General features: G+C 41.1%; 2 protein-coding genes across 51 annotated transcripts in view; both read left to right on the top strand.

Moving 5' to 3' along the window:
- Positions 1-232, top strand: part of LOC118380178 (transcription factor 12) — a 37,903-nt gene extending 37,671 nt beyond the window's left edge. The window contains exon 9 of the mRNA XM_052467072.1: positions 144-232. The gene's annotated coding sequence lies outside the window, so the exon portion shown is untranslated. The remainder of the gene's footprint in view (positions 1-143) is intronic.
- A 2,633-nt stretch (positions 233-2,865) lies between these two features.
- LOC118382181 (cingulin-like protein 1) overlaps positions 2,866-19,334 on the top strand; it is a 31,429-nt gene continuing 14,960 nt past the window's right edge. For all 50 annotated transcript variants that reach the window (XM_052466752.1, XM_052466756.1, XM_052466743.1 and 47 more), the window contains exons 1-11: positions 2,866-3,012; positions 6,759-8,537; positions 10,289-10,404; positions 12,747-12,852; positions 12,984-13,079; positions 13,310-13,458; positions 13,879-14,023; positions 15,647-15,859; positions 15,968-16,066; positions 16,592-16,690; positions 16,983-17,087. In XM_052466752.1, coding sequence (XP_052322712.1) covers positions 6,870-8,537; positions 10,289-10,404; positions 12,747-12,852; positions 12,984-13,079; positions 13,310-13,458; positions 13,879-14,023; positions 15,647-15,859; positions 15,968-16,066; positions 16,592-16,690; positions 16,983-17,087 — 2,796 coding nt within the window. In that variant the 5' untranslated portion in view covers positions 2,866-3,012; positions 6,759-6,869. The remainder of the gene's footprint in view (positions 3,013-6,758; positions 8,538-10,288; positions 10,405-12,746; positions 12,853-12,983; positions 13,080-13,309; positions 13,459-13,878; positions 14,024-15,646; positions 15,860-15,967; positions 16,067-16,591; positions 16,691-16,982; positions 17,088-19,334) is intronic.

Genomic DNA, 19,334 nt, shown 5'->3' with positions numbered 1-19,334 from the left:
TAGTGAGGGTGCACCTGCTCTGTTTTCTCCATGGCTCAGGCATCTATGGGGCTAACATCTCTCAGGACTTCTTCTTTGGTAGCATGTGTTGATCTGCTGTCGATCCAAGTTAAATAATCTATTATTTTTTTCTACATATGAAGTGTGGAGGAGGATCATCCTGAGACGGTTAAAGACCATCCAAGACCATCCAAGACCATCCAAGACCATCGAAGGCCATCCAAGACCATCCAAGACCATCCCAGACCATCCAAGACCATCCCAGACCATCCATCAAAGACCATCCATCCAAGACCATCCAAGACCATCCAAGACCATCCAAGACCATCCAAGACCATAGAAGACCATCCATCAAAGACCATCCAAGACCATCCCAGACCATCCAATGACATCCCAGACCATCCCAGACCATCCAAGACCATCCAAGACCATCCAAGACCATCCCAGACCATCCAAGACCATCCAAGGCCATCCAAGACCATCCAAGACCATAGAAGGCCATCCCAGACCATCCAAGACCATCCAAGACATCCAAGACCATCCAAGTCCATCCAAGACCATCCAAGACCATCCAAGACCATCCAAGACCATCCAAGACCATCCAAGACCATCCAAGACCATCCAAGACCATCCAAACCATCCCAGACCATCCAAGACCATCCAAGACCATCCAAGACCATCCAAGACCATCCAAGACCATAGAAGGCCATCCCAGACCATCCAAGACCATCCAAGACCATCCAAGACCATTGAAGGCCATCCCAGACCATCCAAGACCATCCATCCAAGACCATCCATCCAAGACCATCCAAGACCATCCAAGACCATCCAAGACCATCCCAGACCATCCCAGACCATCAAAGACCATCCAAGACCATCCAAGTCCATCCAAGGACATTCAATTGTTTCTCTGTAAAGTAAGCTACGAGACTGTAAAGTAAGCTAAGCTATGAGACCAAGAGACAGAAAAAGTGTTACAGCAGCTCAATAGTCACGATAGGGACATTTCCTGAACCTCCTGTTGGAATTTGACTTGTGCCTAAACTTATAACTTGTTACTGACAAATGCATTTTAACCAGCAAATGTTTTATATGTTTTTACATTGAACGTTGTACATTGAAGAAGAAAAAAGGTAACTCTTTTTTTTTGGTAATAATTAAATGTTTAATTAATATTTTAATTCTATTCTCCTATGTCAGTATTCGACCTCTTAGGGTGGTACAAGCTTAGCTGTACACTCATGTGTGCGTTTGGCCAAGTCAGATTTTTTTGTGCTTTTTTGTTTAGGCTATAAATGGAATAATACTTAATTGTTCAGAGTTTTTATTCATAATATTGATTACTTTTTAATAGCTTTTTATTGTTTATATTTTCTACAATTACTAATAAGTAAATATCTGAATTACAGATCTTTAATTTTAAACTAAGTATGTGTTTCTTCAGAAGACAGTGTAAATATTTATCTTTAATTCCCTGAGCAATCCCTGTTTTCTGTATATTGGGGACATTTCCAGCTTCCTTAGTCCGATTGCCCACTCTCTCTTTGGGCTACCGGACTCTGTGTTGCCCACTCTCTCTTTGGGCTACCGGACTCTGTGTTGCCCACTCTCTCTTTGGGCTACCGGACTCTGTGTTGCCCACTCTCTCTTTGGGCTACCGGGCTACTCTGGTTGCCCACTCTCTTTGGGCTACCGGACTCTGGGTTGCCCACTTCTTGGGCTACCGACTCTCCCACTCTTTTGGGCTACCGGACTCTGGGTTTCCCACTCTCTCTTTGGGCCTTTGGGCCTTTGGGTTACCAGGTGCCGGTGGTACTTTTCAGCCTGGTACCCACCTTCCTTAGTCCGATTGCCCACTCTATTTTTGGGCTCTCAGACTCTGGGTTGCCCAATCTCTCTTGGGCTACCGGACTCTGGGTTGCCCACTTCTCTTTGGGCTACCGGACTCTGGGTGCCCACTCTCTCTTTGGGCTACCGGACTCTGGGTTTCCCACTCTCTTTGGGCCTTTGGGTTACCAGGTGCCGGTGGTACTTTTCAGCCTGGTGTCCGATACTTTTTTGGGCAGCCTGGTACCCACCAGGTACCAGTGGTACTTTTCAGCCTGGTACCCACCTTCCTTAGTCCGATAGCCCACTCTCTCTTTGGGCTTCCGGACTCTGGACTCTGGACTCTGTATATGGGGAGAGTTCTAGAATGGGGGATGTCTTCGTAAAAACCTTCCAGTTATTTACAGTTATGTTGTATGTCATCTTCAGTAAATGTTAACCATTATATTAATAGTAATGTGTACAGAAGTTCTGCTCATATAATGAAATAAATGTGTTTTTTTTTTAGATATCAGAAGTATTTCTTATTTCTCCCTTTAAAAAAGTATCAGACAATATACATACATATACATATACTATGTATTATTCGAGATGTTAATGAGGATGATGAAGATGAGGATGATGAACACCTGCGCAATTTGCTGAACATTATATTTGATTTTTGAATGTTTTATTAACAAACATGAAAAAACAAGCATACAAACAAACTATTAATTATTATTATTATATTATTACTATTAACACTGCCAGGAATCCTAAACAAACAAACCATATTCATTATTAATACAACAAGTTTGAATTACCTCTTTGTTTTTCATTTGAGTTAAAGTAGTGCCATATTGTTTAAATTATTTTATAAAATGGGGAAAAAAAGTTCGGTTTTGATTTAGACCATTTGAATTTGTGAATATGAAAAGTACCTAATATAATTAGCAGTTGAATTAAATATACTACATCTTTATCAATGTCAGAATTTCTGAAATAAATGATTATATCAAAACCTTTTAAAATTGTAGAACCTGCAATTTGTTGAATAGCTGGACAGATCCGCTGGAGGGAACGCGTAGGGATACGGTGTGGAATGAGGAGGGAGAATCCGGACTTCCCATACAGCAACTCCCACAAGAGACTGTCACTTCAGCCAGCGCATGTTGCACTACTAACAGAAGAACGACGCCAATTTAGGTAAGTCCATTAAACGGATTTGCTCACAGGAACACTTTTCTGAACTGTCTAGCTAGCTGTTACTTGAACCAATTGAACAGTTAAGTGCTTTATGATGTGATTCTAGTTTTTGGCATTGCCTGGTTGGCTATCTTATCGTTCAAGAACATCGATTGATCCGCTAGTAAAGGTGGCGTTTCATTATCCACTGGTAAAATTGCGTAGAGGATTACTCATGCATCTATTCTTTGACTTTAATTACAATCGTACACATAGAGTCAGATAAAGTGCTTATGAAGGAGAGAGTATTTTGTTATTGGTCCTATTTATTTCCATTTAAAGAAGTGTACACCTATTTTATACTGTAACAAGTAGAGGTTTTTTATCGTTTTGGTGCCATTTTCACAAGCACGTAGTACATTTTCATAAAACTCAAAATAGATTATCACAAAGGAAATTGTTTTAAAAACCAAGCACTTTTTCATCAAATTTAATCAGTGTTTTATCTAGAAATACTGTACATGCTTCACATTGCAATACATGTTCATATTAAGTACTCGCCTTTCATACATGTTCATATTAAGTACTCGCCTTTCAAAATGCAAAGTTCACGTTACTTTTGATATGGTCCTCTTCTCTTTTGTTATTTAGAGACATTTTTACTATGACTTAATCCGAGTGCTCTTAAATGATGATCACTTAAACGTTTGGTAAACCTACTCGTTGGTAATACCGCAATTTACGTGACAACAGTCCACACATTTTGGTATGCGACTCCAGTGAGAATCGAACACAACTGCTTGTGCCATGTTCTTAGGAACTGAGCCACACAAGACCAACTACGATACTATAATATAATGCAGGTCAAAGAGGAATGATTGCCATCCCAATGAATGTACCACAGTACTTCAGGTCATAGAGGAGACAATGATGCAATGATTTTAATTGAGACCTATGTCAGGCTTGGATTCGCCAGGCCAAAAAAATAATAAGGTGTATTCCTCAGCTGCATGAACAATGAGTATATTTACAGTGATGTGGATGAGAACCTGTGGCCAAATGCTCCAGACAGGCTTGACGCAAACGAGTACCTGCTAAACATTTAGGTTTCTTTAATTTATTTCATTTAAATACATTGTGAAATATGTCTTCAATGATCATACCTTTTTGAACATTTCATGTTCAGTCAATTTTAATGGGTAGTGCAAGCGTATTGCGTAATGTGTAATATACTGTAATTTACAGTACTGCAGCATACTACATTCAAAGGGCAAATAAAAAAAAATAAAAATGTATCTTAAAGGTTTTTAAGTTAAAATAGTTAAAATAACTAAAGAGAGGATATAATTTTGTTTTTGTGATTTAGACCAATGTACTCATTTATATTTCACAGTAAACATTTGTTTTTAAGGCCATGATTGTGTGGTGAAAGGTTTTTGAATGTAAGACTGGCTGCGTTACACGTCTTACCAGTTTGGAGTTTAGAAAATGGGCCACATACAGTATGTGAAAACACTACCAAAGAGTTTAAACTACTGGAATACGGTAACAGTTTTACCTGCTGTAAAACACTACCAAAGAGTTGGAACTACTGGAATACAGTAACAGTTTTACCTGCTGTAAAACACTACCAAAGAGATGGAACTACTGGAATACAGTAACAGTTTTACCTGCTGTAAAACACTACCAAAGAGTTTAAACTACTGGAATACAGTAACAGTTTTACCTGCTGTAAAACACTACCAAAGAGTTGGAACTACTGGAATACAGTAACAGTTTTACCTGCTGTAAAACACTACCAAAGAGTTGGAACTACTGGAATACAGTAACAGTTTTACCTGCTGTAAAACACTACCAAAGAGTTTAAACTACTGGAATACAGTAACAGTTTTACCTGCTGTAAAACACTACCAAAGAGTTTAAACTACTGGAATACAGTAACAGTTTTACCTGCTGTAAAACACTACCAAAGAGTTTAAACTACTGGAATACAGTAACAGTTTTACTGCTGTAAAACACTACCAAAGAGTTTAAACTACTGGAATACAGTAACAGTTTTACCTGCTGTAAAACACTACCAAAGAGTTTAAACTACTGGAATACAGTAACAGTTTTACCTGCTGTAAAACACTACCAAAGAGTTTAAACTACTGCTAACAGTTTTAAAAACACTACCAAAGAGTTGGAACTACTGGAATACAGTAACAGTTTTACCTGCTGTAAAACACTACCAAAGAGTTTAAACTACTGGAATACAGTAACAGTTTTACCTGCTGTAAAACACTACCAAAGAGTTTAAACTACTGGAATACAGTAACAGTTTTACTTGCTGTAAAACACTACCAAAGAGTTTAAACTACTGGAATACGGTAACAGTTTTACTTGCTGTAAAACACTACCAAAGAGTTGGAACTACTGGAATACGGTAACAGTTTTACTTGCTGTATATTTCAATGCTGAGCTTTTACATGCTGATTATTTCAACAACAGTACACATTGTTCTAAAACAAAGTGTGTGTGTGTGTGTGTGTGTGTGTGTGTGTGTGTGTGTGTGTGTGTGTGTGTGTGTGTGTGTGTGTGTCCGTCCGTCCGTCCACAACTGATTTTCCCTCAAGTGCCATCTCATCACATCATCAACTGTAGATGAAAACTGTGTGTGTGTATATGACCACAACCTGGTTGGAACGACCACGGACAGTGGTAGTCGTCATGCAGCGCTTTGTGTCCTGTAAACAATAGTTACACTGTTAGCACACACTGAATAAACTGTTTTCTATTTCAATGGGCTGTTGATGGTGCTGTCTGTCTCTCTCTCTCTCTCTCTCTGTCTCTCTCTCTGTCTCTCTCTCTGTCTCTGTCTCTCTCTGTCTCTCTCTCTGTCTCTCTCTCTCTCTGTCTCTCTCTGTCTCTCTCTGTCTCTCTGTCTCTGTCTCTCTCTCTCTCTCTCTGTCTCTCTCTCTCTCTCTCTGTCTCTCTCTCTCTCTCTCTCTCTCTCTCTCTCTCTCTGTCTCTGTCGCTGTCTCTGTCGCTGTCTCTGTCTCTCTCTCTCTCTCCATCTCTCTCTCTCGTCTCTCTCTCTTTCGTCTCTCTCTCTCTCTCTGTCTCTGTCTGTCTCTCTCTCTGTCTGGGTGTCTGTGTGTCTCTCTGTCTCTCTGTCTCTCTGTCTCTTTGTCTCTGTGTGTCTCTGTCTCTGTGTGTCTCTGTCTCTGTGTGTCTCTGTCTCTTTCTCTCTCTGTGTGTCTCTTTCTCTCTCTGTGTGTCTCTTTCTCTCTCTGTGTGTCTCTGTGTGTCTCTGTCTCTCTGTGTGTCTCGTTCTCTCTCTGTGTGTCTCTGTCTCTCTGTGTGTCTCTGTCTCTCTGTGTGTCTCTGTCTCTCTGTGTGTCTCTGTCTCTCTGTGTGTCTCTGTCTCTCTGTGTGTCTCTGTCTCTCTCTGTGTGTCTCTGTGTCTCTCTCTGTGTGTCTCTGTCTCTCTCTCTGTGTGTCTCTGTCTCTCTCTCTGTGTGTCTCTGTCTCTCTCTCTCTGTGTCTCTGTCTCTCTCTCTCTGTCTCTGTGGCTTGCTGGTTGGTGCAGCTGTTGGAGTTGGGATGTCATTGTTGCTCGTTGGGCCGCATGACTTCTCTGTTTTGTAAACAGTCGCCTGATGTATTTTTCCATGGGGTAAAGTGTTGTAAAGACAGGGGGTGGTTATTGGAGCCTACGGGTTAAGAGGAGACAAACCAAGTAATAATCATTCGACCAAAGTGTTTTTTATTTGCTTCTTTTACAGCTGTGAATCTCTTCAGTTCTGAGGGAAAGTCCTCTTGTTCATTCAGGACTGGTGTGAACCCAGCCAACGCACAACGTTGTCTCAACGTTGTCTCTACGTTGACTCCCATAAATGGAGTCTCACAGAAACGGAGCGAGTGGCTTGTCTCCAGACTTCAGTAGAATACAACAGGGCTACAACATGCAGCAGCCTGGACCTGGTCCCAGAGGCGGTCCTCGTCCTCTGTCCTCAGACAGCAGCAGCACGTTCGGGGTGAGGATACAAGTCCAGGAGATTGAGGGTCATCCTTACGTTGTATTGAACAATGGGGATAGCAGAGCAGCTCTGCCGTCTGGTGGCCTGGAGAGCTACAGTAGAAACTGGGACCACCAGGAAGAGTCTGTCAACGCCCACAGCCAGTCTGATTACACCTCCATGGTGAATGATAGGCAATCTCCACTAGGAAGTCCCTATATGGAGCGATCTCCGTTAGGAAGTCCCTATATGGAACGATCTCCGTTAGGAAGTCCCTATATGGAACGATCTCCGTTAGGAAGTCCCTATATGGAACGATCTCCGTTAGGAAGTCCCTATATGGAACGATCTCTGTTAGGAAGTCCGAATATGGAGCGCAGTATTCCCAACCATGCTCGTGGAGGTTCTCTGACTGAGGTTAGAGAGGGTAGTCAATCACAGAGGACGCTGGCATCCACCATGTCCATGTTCGACTTCCAGGATTCACACTTACAGCAGTTACAGAGGACCATGCCGACATCTAATATTGGGTTGAACTTCCAGAGACACCCAGAGCTGCTGAAACCCTACAACCCAGACTGGAACAGCCTCAGCCCCCTCAGCCCCCGCCTCTCCTCCAGCCCCCGCCTCTCCTCCACCCGAAGTCTCTCTGTTCCCCCCACTCAGACAACCTCTGTACCTAGGCCGGGACATCTCACCAGAGGTCTCCAGAGTGGAGCAGGAGCCGCCCTGACCCAGGGAGCAGGGTCTAGACCCGGACCAGCCAGGATCCCTCTGCCTGCTGAGGGTATAGAGAGAGCTCCCACACAGACCCAAGGCCCGGGCCCTGCCCCTGTCCCAGCTCCCGCCCAGACCCAAGGACTGGGCCCTGTCCCAGCTCCCACCCAGACCCAAGGCCTGGGCCCTGCCCCTGTCCCAGCTCCCGCCCAGACCCAAGGCCCGGGCCCTGCCCCTGTCCCAGCTCCCACCCAGACCCAAGGCCCGGGCTCTGTCCCAGCTCCCGCCCAGACCCCAGGCCCGGGCCCTGCCTCAGCCCCAGGTCCCCACCACCATTCTTTTACCACCTTACTAAGTCCCCCAAGCGAGGTTACCGACGTCCCCAGGAGGTCCCCAAACGCATTGGACACAGAACCCATCTCCTCCATAGGTAGCCTTATCAACCAGTTCGACAGCCCCCAGCAGATTGTCCGAGCTGGGCCTAGGAGAGGGAGGATAGCCCCAGAGGACCGGAGGAGGTCACGCAGCGTGGACAGCAGGCGACAGTGTCACTCATACCCATTGGACCCCTCCAGCCCTGCCTCGGCCGTCAGAGGGACCAGGGGAGAGACTCCAGGGGGAGTCACGAGCGCTCCCGGGTCACCTAAGGGGAGAGGGGCCAACGGACCGTCCACTCTGATGTTTAATAAGCTCCAGTGGGAGAAAGAGGAGGGGCCTAGCGTTGTGTCGCCTAAAGCGGTGAAGGTACTGTACAGAGTGGAGAAGACCTCCCTGAGCAGATCCAGATCTCTCAACCACACAGAGGAGGAGTCAAAGAGAGAAACTCAGGTAAATATAGTTTATTTATTTTGATTTAACCTTTTATTTAACCAGGAAGGGCTCATTTTGAGATTTGAAATCTCTTTTTTCAAGAGCGTCCTCGCCAAGATAGGCAGCACCAAGTCATTATAGACAGACAACATGAAAAACTACAAGTCATCTAGTAAAAAAAATATAATTCACAAGAGTATAAACAAACTCCTAAAACAGACAATTTAAAACATTGACAGGTTTCAGCCTCTAAATACTTCATCGGTGATTTAAAAACACCGATCGGGACAAGTTCTTCCAGTTTAAAAAGTATTTTGTAAGGCGTTCCAAGACGATGGCGCAGAGTACATAAAATCCCTTTTTACCAAATTCAGTTCGGACATTTGGAACAGTTGGCAGGGGAAAAGTCCTGCGACTGAAGAGAGAAAGCTTTTGTGAGAGACGAGGCACAACAATAAATAACAATCATCAGCATAAAAGTGAAGTTGCGCATTTTATATTATAGTGCTACAGTAGTATGTGTATAGTACTACTACAATAGTATGTGTATATTGTAGTAGGTGTATAGTACTACTACAGTAGTATGTGTATATTATAGTACTACTACAATAGTATGTGTATATTATAGTACTACTACAATAGTATGTGTATATTATAGTACTACTACAATAGTATGTGTATATTATAGTACTACTACAATAGTATGTGTATATCATAGTACTACAGTAGTAGGTGTATATTGTAGTAGTACTACAGTAGTAGGTGTATAGTACTACTACAGTAGTAGGTGTATATTATAGTATTATTCAAGTATTTAGGTGTATATTATAGTACTACAGTAGGAGGTGTATATTAAAGTAGAAAATATATATTTTGTATTGTTACATATACCGGATAGGTGTAGTGAAATGTGTGGTTTTACAAGAGGGGTGTCAAACTCATTCCATGGAGGGCCTAGTGTCTGCAGGGTTATGCTTTTTTTCCCTTTTTAATTAAACCCTCAACCAAAATGTAAATGTAAAAATGAACCCTTGCAAAACCGCACTAGTTATTATTTGAATGAGCTCCGCCCCTAAACAATTTTTGTATTGTAATATTGTAATCCAATTTGGCCTTGTTTTCGGAGGTGGAGTTAATTGGAATAATGCCCAGTGTGCTTTGCAAGTGTTCATTTTTACATTTTTGGTAATTTAGCAGACCTTCTTATAATACCCCATAGTGCTATCAGACGTCTGCTACCAACGCAGTAGATTCGGGGTGATAGGAGGCCACAAAACTGTGACCTGCTATTAAAAACATTTTTTTTTTATAGAAAAAAATATATATATTATAGTATTATAATAATGATATAATAATTATAATATATTACAGTATATTGAAAATACTAATTTCATATAATATACTATATTATATATTTATTATAATAATTATTAAATATATATATAATAATTATAATATATTATAGTTTATTGTAAATACTAATTTCATATAATATAATAATATATAATAATAATAATATGTCATATGTCATATAATTTTATATATATATATATATATATATATAATAATAATAATAATACTTATTATTATAATATAATTATATAATATATTACAGTTTATTGTAAATACTCATTTCAGCTCTGAGTGTTTAGTTTGTTACATAATATATTCTACTGTAGTTCAGAGAAATACAGATAATAAAATACTCTACTCTAATACTGTAACATGAAACACTGCCCATCTGTGGCTACACCTTGATGTGTTACCAGGTCATCACTCCAGACCTTTTGAAAGGTCAGAGGGGTCTGCAGCAGCTCTCCACTGAACCACAACGACCAAATGAAGACGCCACTAAACGGATACTGTTCACTTACCTCAATGATGGGTAAATTTACACTTGGAATATCTCAACTACGATTCGTTTCATGATTCTCCACTCGTTTAATCTTGAGCTGTGACAGAACGAGACTGAGGGTCGGTATCAATTCTGATCCCGTTCCATTTAGGAAAATTTCAAATTTCAGTTCACATTTGAATGACATCCATTCTGCTCCCAAGTGACTATTACACATTTCTCATATTTTGCCTGTAATGATATAATGGAGAGAATGTGAACGAGATCTGTTACATTCTGGTAAATGATTGCTGTTACAGCACACACACAAACACACACCAGTTCAGGAATGCCAAACATGATGGACACATTTCACACACACACACACACCAAACACACTTTCATCACACACCAAACACAAACTGGCCAAACACACAACACGCACACACTTTGAACAAACACACACCAAACACACACACAAAACACACACCAAACACACACATACCACACAAACGTTAGAAATGACACATCACACACATCTTGTCCTGAAAAATACACAGGAAACACACACACACACCAAACACACACCAGTTCAGGAATGCCGAGTATGATGGACACATTTCCACAGTGCCAACAGTAGAATATCACTTTCATCTCCTCACCAGTAATACAAACTGGCAGAAATGTTGAATACTTTGAAGACATGACTGGTATGTAGTTCCCTACTGATATACCACGCTGAAACGTTAGAAGATGAACATCAGACAGATCTGGTCCTGAAAGAATATGAGGAAGCATGGAAATTGAGGCTCTGTTTAGGTACTGTGTGTGTAGCACAAGCAAAATCAATTATAGCCTTAATTATCTTACACACAGTATCTATATGACTGGTATGTTGCTCTGTATGGTAGTTATGACTGGTATGTAGTTCCCTACTGTAGTTATATTACTGTGGTATGGTAGTTATATTACTGGTGTAGTTCCCTACTGTAGTTATATTACTGTGGTATGGTAGTTATATTACTGGTGTAGTTCCCTACTGTAGTTATATTACTGTGGTATGGTAGTTATATTACTGGTGTAGTTCCCTACTGTAGTTATATTACTGTGGTATGGTAGTTATATTACTGGTGTAGTTCCCTACTGTAGTTATATTACTGTGGTATGGTAGTTATATTACTGGTGTAGTTCCCTACTGTAGTTATATTACTGTGGTATGGTAGTTATATTACTGGTGTAGTTCCCTACTGTAGTTATATTACTGTGGTATGGTAGTTATATTACTGGTGTAGTTCCCTACTGTAGTTATATTACTGTGGTATGGTAGTTATATTACTGGTGTAGTTCCCTACTGTAGTTATATTACTGTGGTATGGTAGTTATAACTGGTGTAGTTCCCTACTGTAGTTATATTACTGTGGTATGGTAGTTATGACTGGTGTAGTTCCCTACTGTAGTTATATTACTGTGGTATGGTAGTTATATTACTGTGGTATGGTAGTTATAACTGGTGTAGTTCCCTACTGTAGTTATATTACTGTGGTATGGTAGTTATATTACTGGTGTAGTTCCCTACTGTAGTTATATTACTGGTGTAGTTCCCTACTGTAGTTATATTACTGTGGTATGGTAGTTATATTACTGGTGTAGTTCCCTACTGTAGTTATATTACTGGTGTAGTTCCCTACTGTAGTTATATTACTGTGGTATGGTAGTTATATTACTGGTGTAGTTCCCTACTGTAGTTATATTACTGTGGTATGGTAGTTATATTACTGGTGTAGTTCCCTACTGTAGTTATATTACTGTGGTATGGTAGTTATATTACTGTGGTATGGTAGTTATATTACTGGTGTAGTTCCCTACTGTAGTTATATTACTGTGGTATGGTAGTTATATTACTGGTGTAGTTCCCTACTGTAGTTATATTACTGTGGTATGGTAGTTATATTACTGGTGTAGTTCCCTACTGTAGTTATATTACTGTGGTATGGTAGTTATATTACTGGTGTAGTTCCCTACTGTAGTTATATTACTGGTGTAGTTCCCTACTGTAGTTATATTACTGTGGTATGGTAGTTATATTACTGGTGTAGTTCCCTACTGTAGTTATATTACTGTGGTATGGTAGTTATGACTGGTGTAGTTCCCTACTGTAGTTATATTACTGTGGTATGGTAGTTATATTACTGTGGTATGGTAGTTATATTACTGTGGTATGGTAGTTATATTACTGTGGTATGGTAGTTATATTACTGTGGTATGGTAGTTATATTACTGTGGTATGGTAGTTATATTACTGTGGTATGGTAGTTATATTACTGTGGTATGGTAGTTATATTACTGTGGTATGCCGGTGAACTCCGTGTGATTGGTTGTTGTTATTCCCTCAGGACCACTGATTTATCCTCCACCACTCAGAAGAAGGTGAACCTGGTGTTTGACAGAATCAACCAACTGAAGTGGAAGACTGCAGAGAACGTGGAGGAGGAGATCAGGGTGAGGCTCGTTTGGGATGACTTGTCTCCGATAGTAGCCTATGTCTTTAACAATGTGTATGTGAACTGGAAGGGTTTCTAATGTGTGTGTGTGTGTGTGTGTGTGTCCGTCCGTCCGTCCGAACCTTGCAGGATTGTGCTGCTGAGACCAAGGCGCTACAGCAGGAAGGAGCAGAACTGGAGAGAGAGGTGTCAAAGCTGAAGACACAGTTGGAGCACAAGACCAAGGTAAAGTAGTTCCCCTGTGTGTGGTCTATTCATTAGTGAAAGTCACAGGACAATGGTGCATTTAACCAAAATAAGTGATTGTTATGAGTGAGTGTTTTCTGTTAAGAACCATTTTTCTTCTGTTTGTTGGCTAATGAACATAACCGGTGTTATAACTTGTAATTCACATCGTACTGTTGTAAATCCTTCATGGCTAAATGATAACATTGGGGACTCGGTGTGTCCTGTAGAATGGCAGAGCTCTAGTGGAGGCATGTGAGAGGGCTCAGACGGACGTGAAGACTGTTCAGGAGGAACTGGACAGGAGACGGGAGGAACTCTCCACGCTACGGGATAGGCTGGCTGGGATGGAGGCGGAGCTTGAAGTTGTCATAGACGAGTAAGGCCCAATCCTAAATGTACCCCTCCCGGCAAGACCTTTTTTTACATTTACATTTAAGTCATTTAGCAGACGCTCTTATCCAGAGCGACTTACAAATTGGTTTCACCTTATGACATCCAGTGGAACAGTCACTTTACAATAGTGCATCTAAATCTTAAAGGGGGGGTGAGAAGGATTACTTATCCTATCCTTATGTGGAGATTTTGAGAGGATTTTGAGAGGATCTCTGAACTTGTCGTTGTGAATTGTGAAATGGTCTCTTGAAGAACAATTTTTTTGATTTCTCTGGTCTGGTGCTCTCTGGTTTCTCAGGCTTGTGTTACTAGTGCAGGTCAGAATGTGAGGTGGTCTGTATATTTCAGTTCATGTTTCAGCCTTGTGACCTTTTTCTCAAGACCAAAGGTGTATGTTCCTCAGGCTAGTCAAGGTGAAAGCAGAGAGAGAACGTGACCGTACAGAGAGGAAGGTCCTCCTGCAGCAGCTGTCTGATATGCATGATGAACTGGACCAGGCCAAGAACACAACACAGGCAGAAAGCACAGAGAAACAGCTCCTTCTGAAGGTAAGGAACAGGTTGTGAGAGAACTTGGTTCATTTTTATTCTTCCACAATATTTTGAATTCAGAATATTCCCATTGACCCCCCTTTTGTACACTGCTCTGCTACTGACTGTTTATTATCTATAGTCACTGCACCCCCACATACATGTACAAATTACCTCTAACCTGTACTACTGTTTATTATCTATAGTCACTTCACCCCCACCTACATGTACATATTACCTCAACTAGCCTGTACCCCCAGCACACTGACTCTGTACCGGTACCCCCTGTATATAGCCTCCACACTGATTCAGTTCCGGTGCCCCCTGTATATAGCCTCCACACTGATTCAGTTCCGGTACCCCCTGTATATAGCCTCCACACTGATTCAGTTCCGGTGCCCCTGTATATAGCCTCCACACTGATTCAGTTCCGGTGCCCCCTGTATATAGCCTCCACACTGATTCAGTTCCGGTACCCCCTGTATATAGCCTCCACACTGATTCAGTTCCGGTGCCCCCTGTATATAGCCTCCACATTGACTCTGTACCGTAACACCCTGTAAATAGCCTCCACATTGACTCTGTACCGTAACACCCTGTAAATAGCCTCCACATTGACTGTACCGTAACACCCTGTATATAGCCTCCACATTGACTCTGTACTGGTACCCCCTGTATATAGCCTCCACATTGACTCTGTACAGTAATACCCTGTATATAGCCTCCACATTGACTCTGTACCGTAACACCCTGTATATAGCCTCCACATTGACTCTGTACCGTAACACCCTGTATATAGCCTCCACATTGACTCTGTACAGTAATACCCTGTATATAGCCTCCACATTGACTCTGTACCGTAATACCCTGTATATAGCCTCCACATTGACTCTGTACCGTAACACCCTGTATATAGCCTCCACATTGACTCTGTACCGTAATACCCTGTATATAGCCTCCACATTGACTCTGTACCGTTATTCTTATTGTGTTACTTTTTATTATTACTTTTTATTTTGGTATATTTTATTTTATTTGGTAAATATTTTCTTAACTCTTCTTGAACTGCACTGTTGGTTAATTAAGGGCTTGTAAGTAAAGCATTTCACGGTAAGGTCTACACTTGTTGTATTCGTCGCATGTGACAAATAAAGTTGGATTTAATTTGTATAGTCCATATAGAGTGTGTACTGTGTATATTCGTACACATATTAGAAGTGTATTTTCTACTTTTGAAGAGAGGAAGAAGGTGGTCACTTTAATTGTCCATTGTCACAAGGAAACGGTAAAGAATATTCTGTTTTGTTCCGACCCCCTCCAAGACACAAGCACATATTCATTTTTATTTAACCTTTATTTAACAAGGCAAGTCAGTTAAGAACAAATTATTATTTTCAATGACGGCCTAGGAACAGTGGGTTAACTGCCTGTTCAGGGGCAGAACGACAGATTTGTACCTTGTCAGCTCGGGGATTTGAACTTGCAACCTTCCGGTTACTAGTCCAACGCTCTAACCACTAGGCTACGGCAGGGAAGGAAGTAGGAAGTAAAAACCTAGGCTTGCTATTAGGATGGCTCTGAAGCACAGAGTTCAAGTCAGAACTAGATCGGTTCTAGAAGTTAACCGAGTGTCTTTTTTAGGATCTGGCCCAGCTACGGTTGGACTTCCAGGAGCTCATTCAGGTGCAGGAGGAGCAGGAGGAGGTGCTACACTGGAGGGAGAGGGAGCTGACCGCCCTGAAGGGAGCACTGAAGGAGGAAGTGGAGAGTCATGACAAGGAGCTGGCCATTATGAAGGAGGTGTACGACAAGGAGGTGCAGAAGCTCCAAGAGGAGGTGGAGGAGGTGAAAGAGGTAAATGATGAGTTGAATTGAATATCCCAGTAGCTCAATAGCATAACTTAATGTTCCACTCAACATATTGTATCTTGTGTGTTCTAACTGCCTCTGTCTCCCTGTCAGAGTAACACAGTTCTGGCCCAGGAGGTGGAGGAGGAGAGAGGGGAGGCCCGGGGCCAGGTGAAGGAGCGGATCCAGGAGAGAGAGGAGCTTAAGGGACAGGTACTGGGGCATTATATACTACAGCACCCATAATGCACTGTACTACAGTACCCATAATGCACTGTACTACTGTACCCATAATGCTGTACTATAATGCTGTACTACAGAGCCCATAATGTGCTACAATATCCATAATGCTCTGTACAGCGTGTCCAGATAACATATCAGGGCCTGTATTCATAAAATATCTGAGTATGAGTGCTGATCTAGGATCCGGTCCCTCTCGTCTATTTAATCTAATTCATTTGGATATATATATATATATCCAAATTTTTGTGTAACCTAACGTAGCATATATTTAGCATACTAAAGCAGTCAAAGGTAATATATCATACTAAACGATCAAGACGTAGGATACAAGTCGTTAATATTGTGCGACCGCTATTACACTGGTAGCTTAAGGTAAAGGAACATAAATCATACTAAATGGAGAGGCACCGACTTCAGTAAATATAATACGTTTTGCTCTGAGACCAGGTTGTCCTGAAGCTAACATAAATGTGTCCCATCTCTACACTAACCCAGGTAGAGGAGCTGGAGAGCAAGGTGGACCAGCTCAACCTCGTCATCAAGGAGTCCAAAACTCTACAGAGACAGCTGGTGAAATGTGTAGAGCAACTCAAGGTGAGGTGGAGGGAGGGAGGGAGGGAGGGAGGGAGGGAGGTAGGGAGGGAGGGAGGTAGAGGGAGGGAGGTAGAGGGAGGGAGGTAGAGGGAGGGAGGGAGGGAGGGTGGGGGAGGGAGGGGAGGGAGGGAGGGAGGGGGAGGGAGGGAGGGAGGGAGGTGGAGGGAGGGAGGGAGGGAGGGAGGGAGGGAGCACCTGGAGGAAATATAGACTCTCGATGAGGTAGAACATTCTACAAAATGCATCATAAACTGAGTTTTTAGATAAATGAATAATAAATGTGTTTCCACAGCGAGAGAAGCAGCAGGTGGAGGGAACGCTAGCGGAGGTGAAGGAGAAGGAAGAGGAGATCAGCCAGGAAAACAAAGACCAACTAATAAAGCTGGAGAATGTACAGGTCAGCAAAAAATGCTTGAAATGCATAATATGATAATAATAATGATGATTATAATAATAAATATATGATAACAATGATGATGATAATAATAATATAGTAATGATAATAATATGATAATAATGATAATAATATAGTGATGATGATGATGATGATGATAATAATAATAATATAGTAATGATAATAATATGATAATAATGATAATAATATAGTGATGATGATAATAATAATAATATAGTAATGATAATATGATAATAATGATGATAATAATGATAATGATAATAATAATAATAATAATATAGTAATGATAATAATATGATTATAATAATAATAATAATAATAATAGTAATGATAATAATATGATAATAATAAAATAATAATATAATAATACTAATATAATAATGCATAATATAATAATAATAATAATAATAATGATGATGATAATAATATAATAATAATAATAATAATATGATGATGATAATGATAATAATAATAATCATAATAATAATAATAATATGATAATAATATAATAAGAATATTAATGATAATAAAATGATGATAATAATATAATAATAATAATAATATGATAATAATATAATATAATAATAATTATTATTATTATTATAATAATTATAATATGATAATAATAATAATAATAATAATGATATAATAATAATAATAATGAAATATACATAGTAGATTTGTTGTTAGATTCCGACTTTTATACAGGTAAACAACTCTTTGTTTTTAAAAAATCTTTCCAACTTGGACAACCTGTAGTTGTAGCAGTTATATGTATTCTCCTTCTCCGTAGTCTCACCACACACTAATCTCCTTCTTCTCCGTAGTCTCACCACACACTAATCTCCTTCTTCTCCGTAGTCTCACCACACACTAATCTCCTTCTTCTCCGTAGTCTCACCACACACTATTCTCCTTCTTCTCCGTAGTCTCACCACACACTATTCTCCTTCTCCGTAGTCTCACCACACACTAATCTCCTTCTTCTCCGTAGTCTCACCACACACTATTCTCCTTCTTCTCCGTAGTCTCACCACACACTATTCTCCTTCTCCGTAGTCTCACCACACACTATTCTCCTTCTCCGTAGTCTCACCACACACTATTCTCCTTCTCCGTAGTCTCACCACACACTAATCTCCTTCTTCTCCGTAGTCTCACCACACACTAATCTCCTTCTTCTCCGTAGTCTCACCACACACTATTCTCCTTCTCCGTAGTCTCACCACACACTATTCTCCTTCTCCGTAGTCTCACCACACACTATTCTCCTTCTCCGTAGTCTCACCACACACTATTCTCCTTCTTCTCCGTAGTCTCACCACACACTATTCTCCTTCTTCTCCGTAGTCTCACCACACACTATTCTCCTTCTTCTCCGTAGTCTCACCACACACTAATCTCCTTCTTCTCCGTAGTCTCACCACACACTAATCTCCTTCTTCTCCGTAGTCTCACCACACACTATTCTCCTTCTTCTCCGTAGTCTCACCACACACTATTCTCCGTAGTCTCACCACACACTATTCTCCTTCGTCTCACCACACACTATTCTCCTTCGTCTCACCACACACTATTCTCCTTCGTCTCACCACACACTATTCTCCTTCGTCTCACCACACACTATTCTCCTTCTCCTTCGTCTCACCACACACTATTCTCCTTCTCTCCGTCGTCTCACCACACACTATTCTCCTTCTCCTTCGTCTCACCACACACTATTCTCCTTCTCCTTCGTCTCACCACACACTATTCTCCTTCTCCTTCGTCTCACCACACACTATTCTCCTTCGTCTCACCACACACTATTCTCCTTCGTCTCTCACCACACACTATTCTCCGCAGTCTCACCACACACTATTCTCCTTCGTCTCACCACACACTATTCTCCTTCAGTCTCACCACACACTAATCTCCTTCTCCGCAGTCTCACCACACACTATTCTTCTTCTCCGTAGTCTCACCACACACTATTCTCCTTCTCCGCAGTCTCACCACACACTAATCTCCTTCTCTCCGTAGTCTCACCACACACTATTCTCCTTCTCCTTCGTCTCACCACACACTATTCTCCTTCTCCTTCGTCTCACCACACACTATTCTCCTTCGTCTCACCACACACTATTCTCCTTCGTCTCACCACACACTATTCTCCTTCTCTCACCACACACTATTCTCCTTCGTCTCACCACACACTATTCTCCGCAGTCTCACCACACACTAATCTCC

Source organism: Oncorhynchus keta, chromosome 17 (genome assembly GCF_023373465.1).
Source record: "Oncorhynchus keta strain PuntledgeMale-10-30-2019 chromosome 17, Oket_V2, whole genome shotgun sequence".
NCBI classification, from domain to species: Eukaryota; Metazoa; Chordata; class Actinopteri; order Salmoniformes; family Salmonidae; genus Oncorhynchus; species Oncorhynchus keta.
This window is presented reverse-complemented; position numbering and strand designations above follow the sequence as displayed.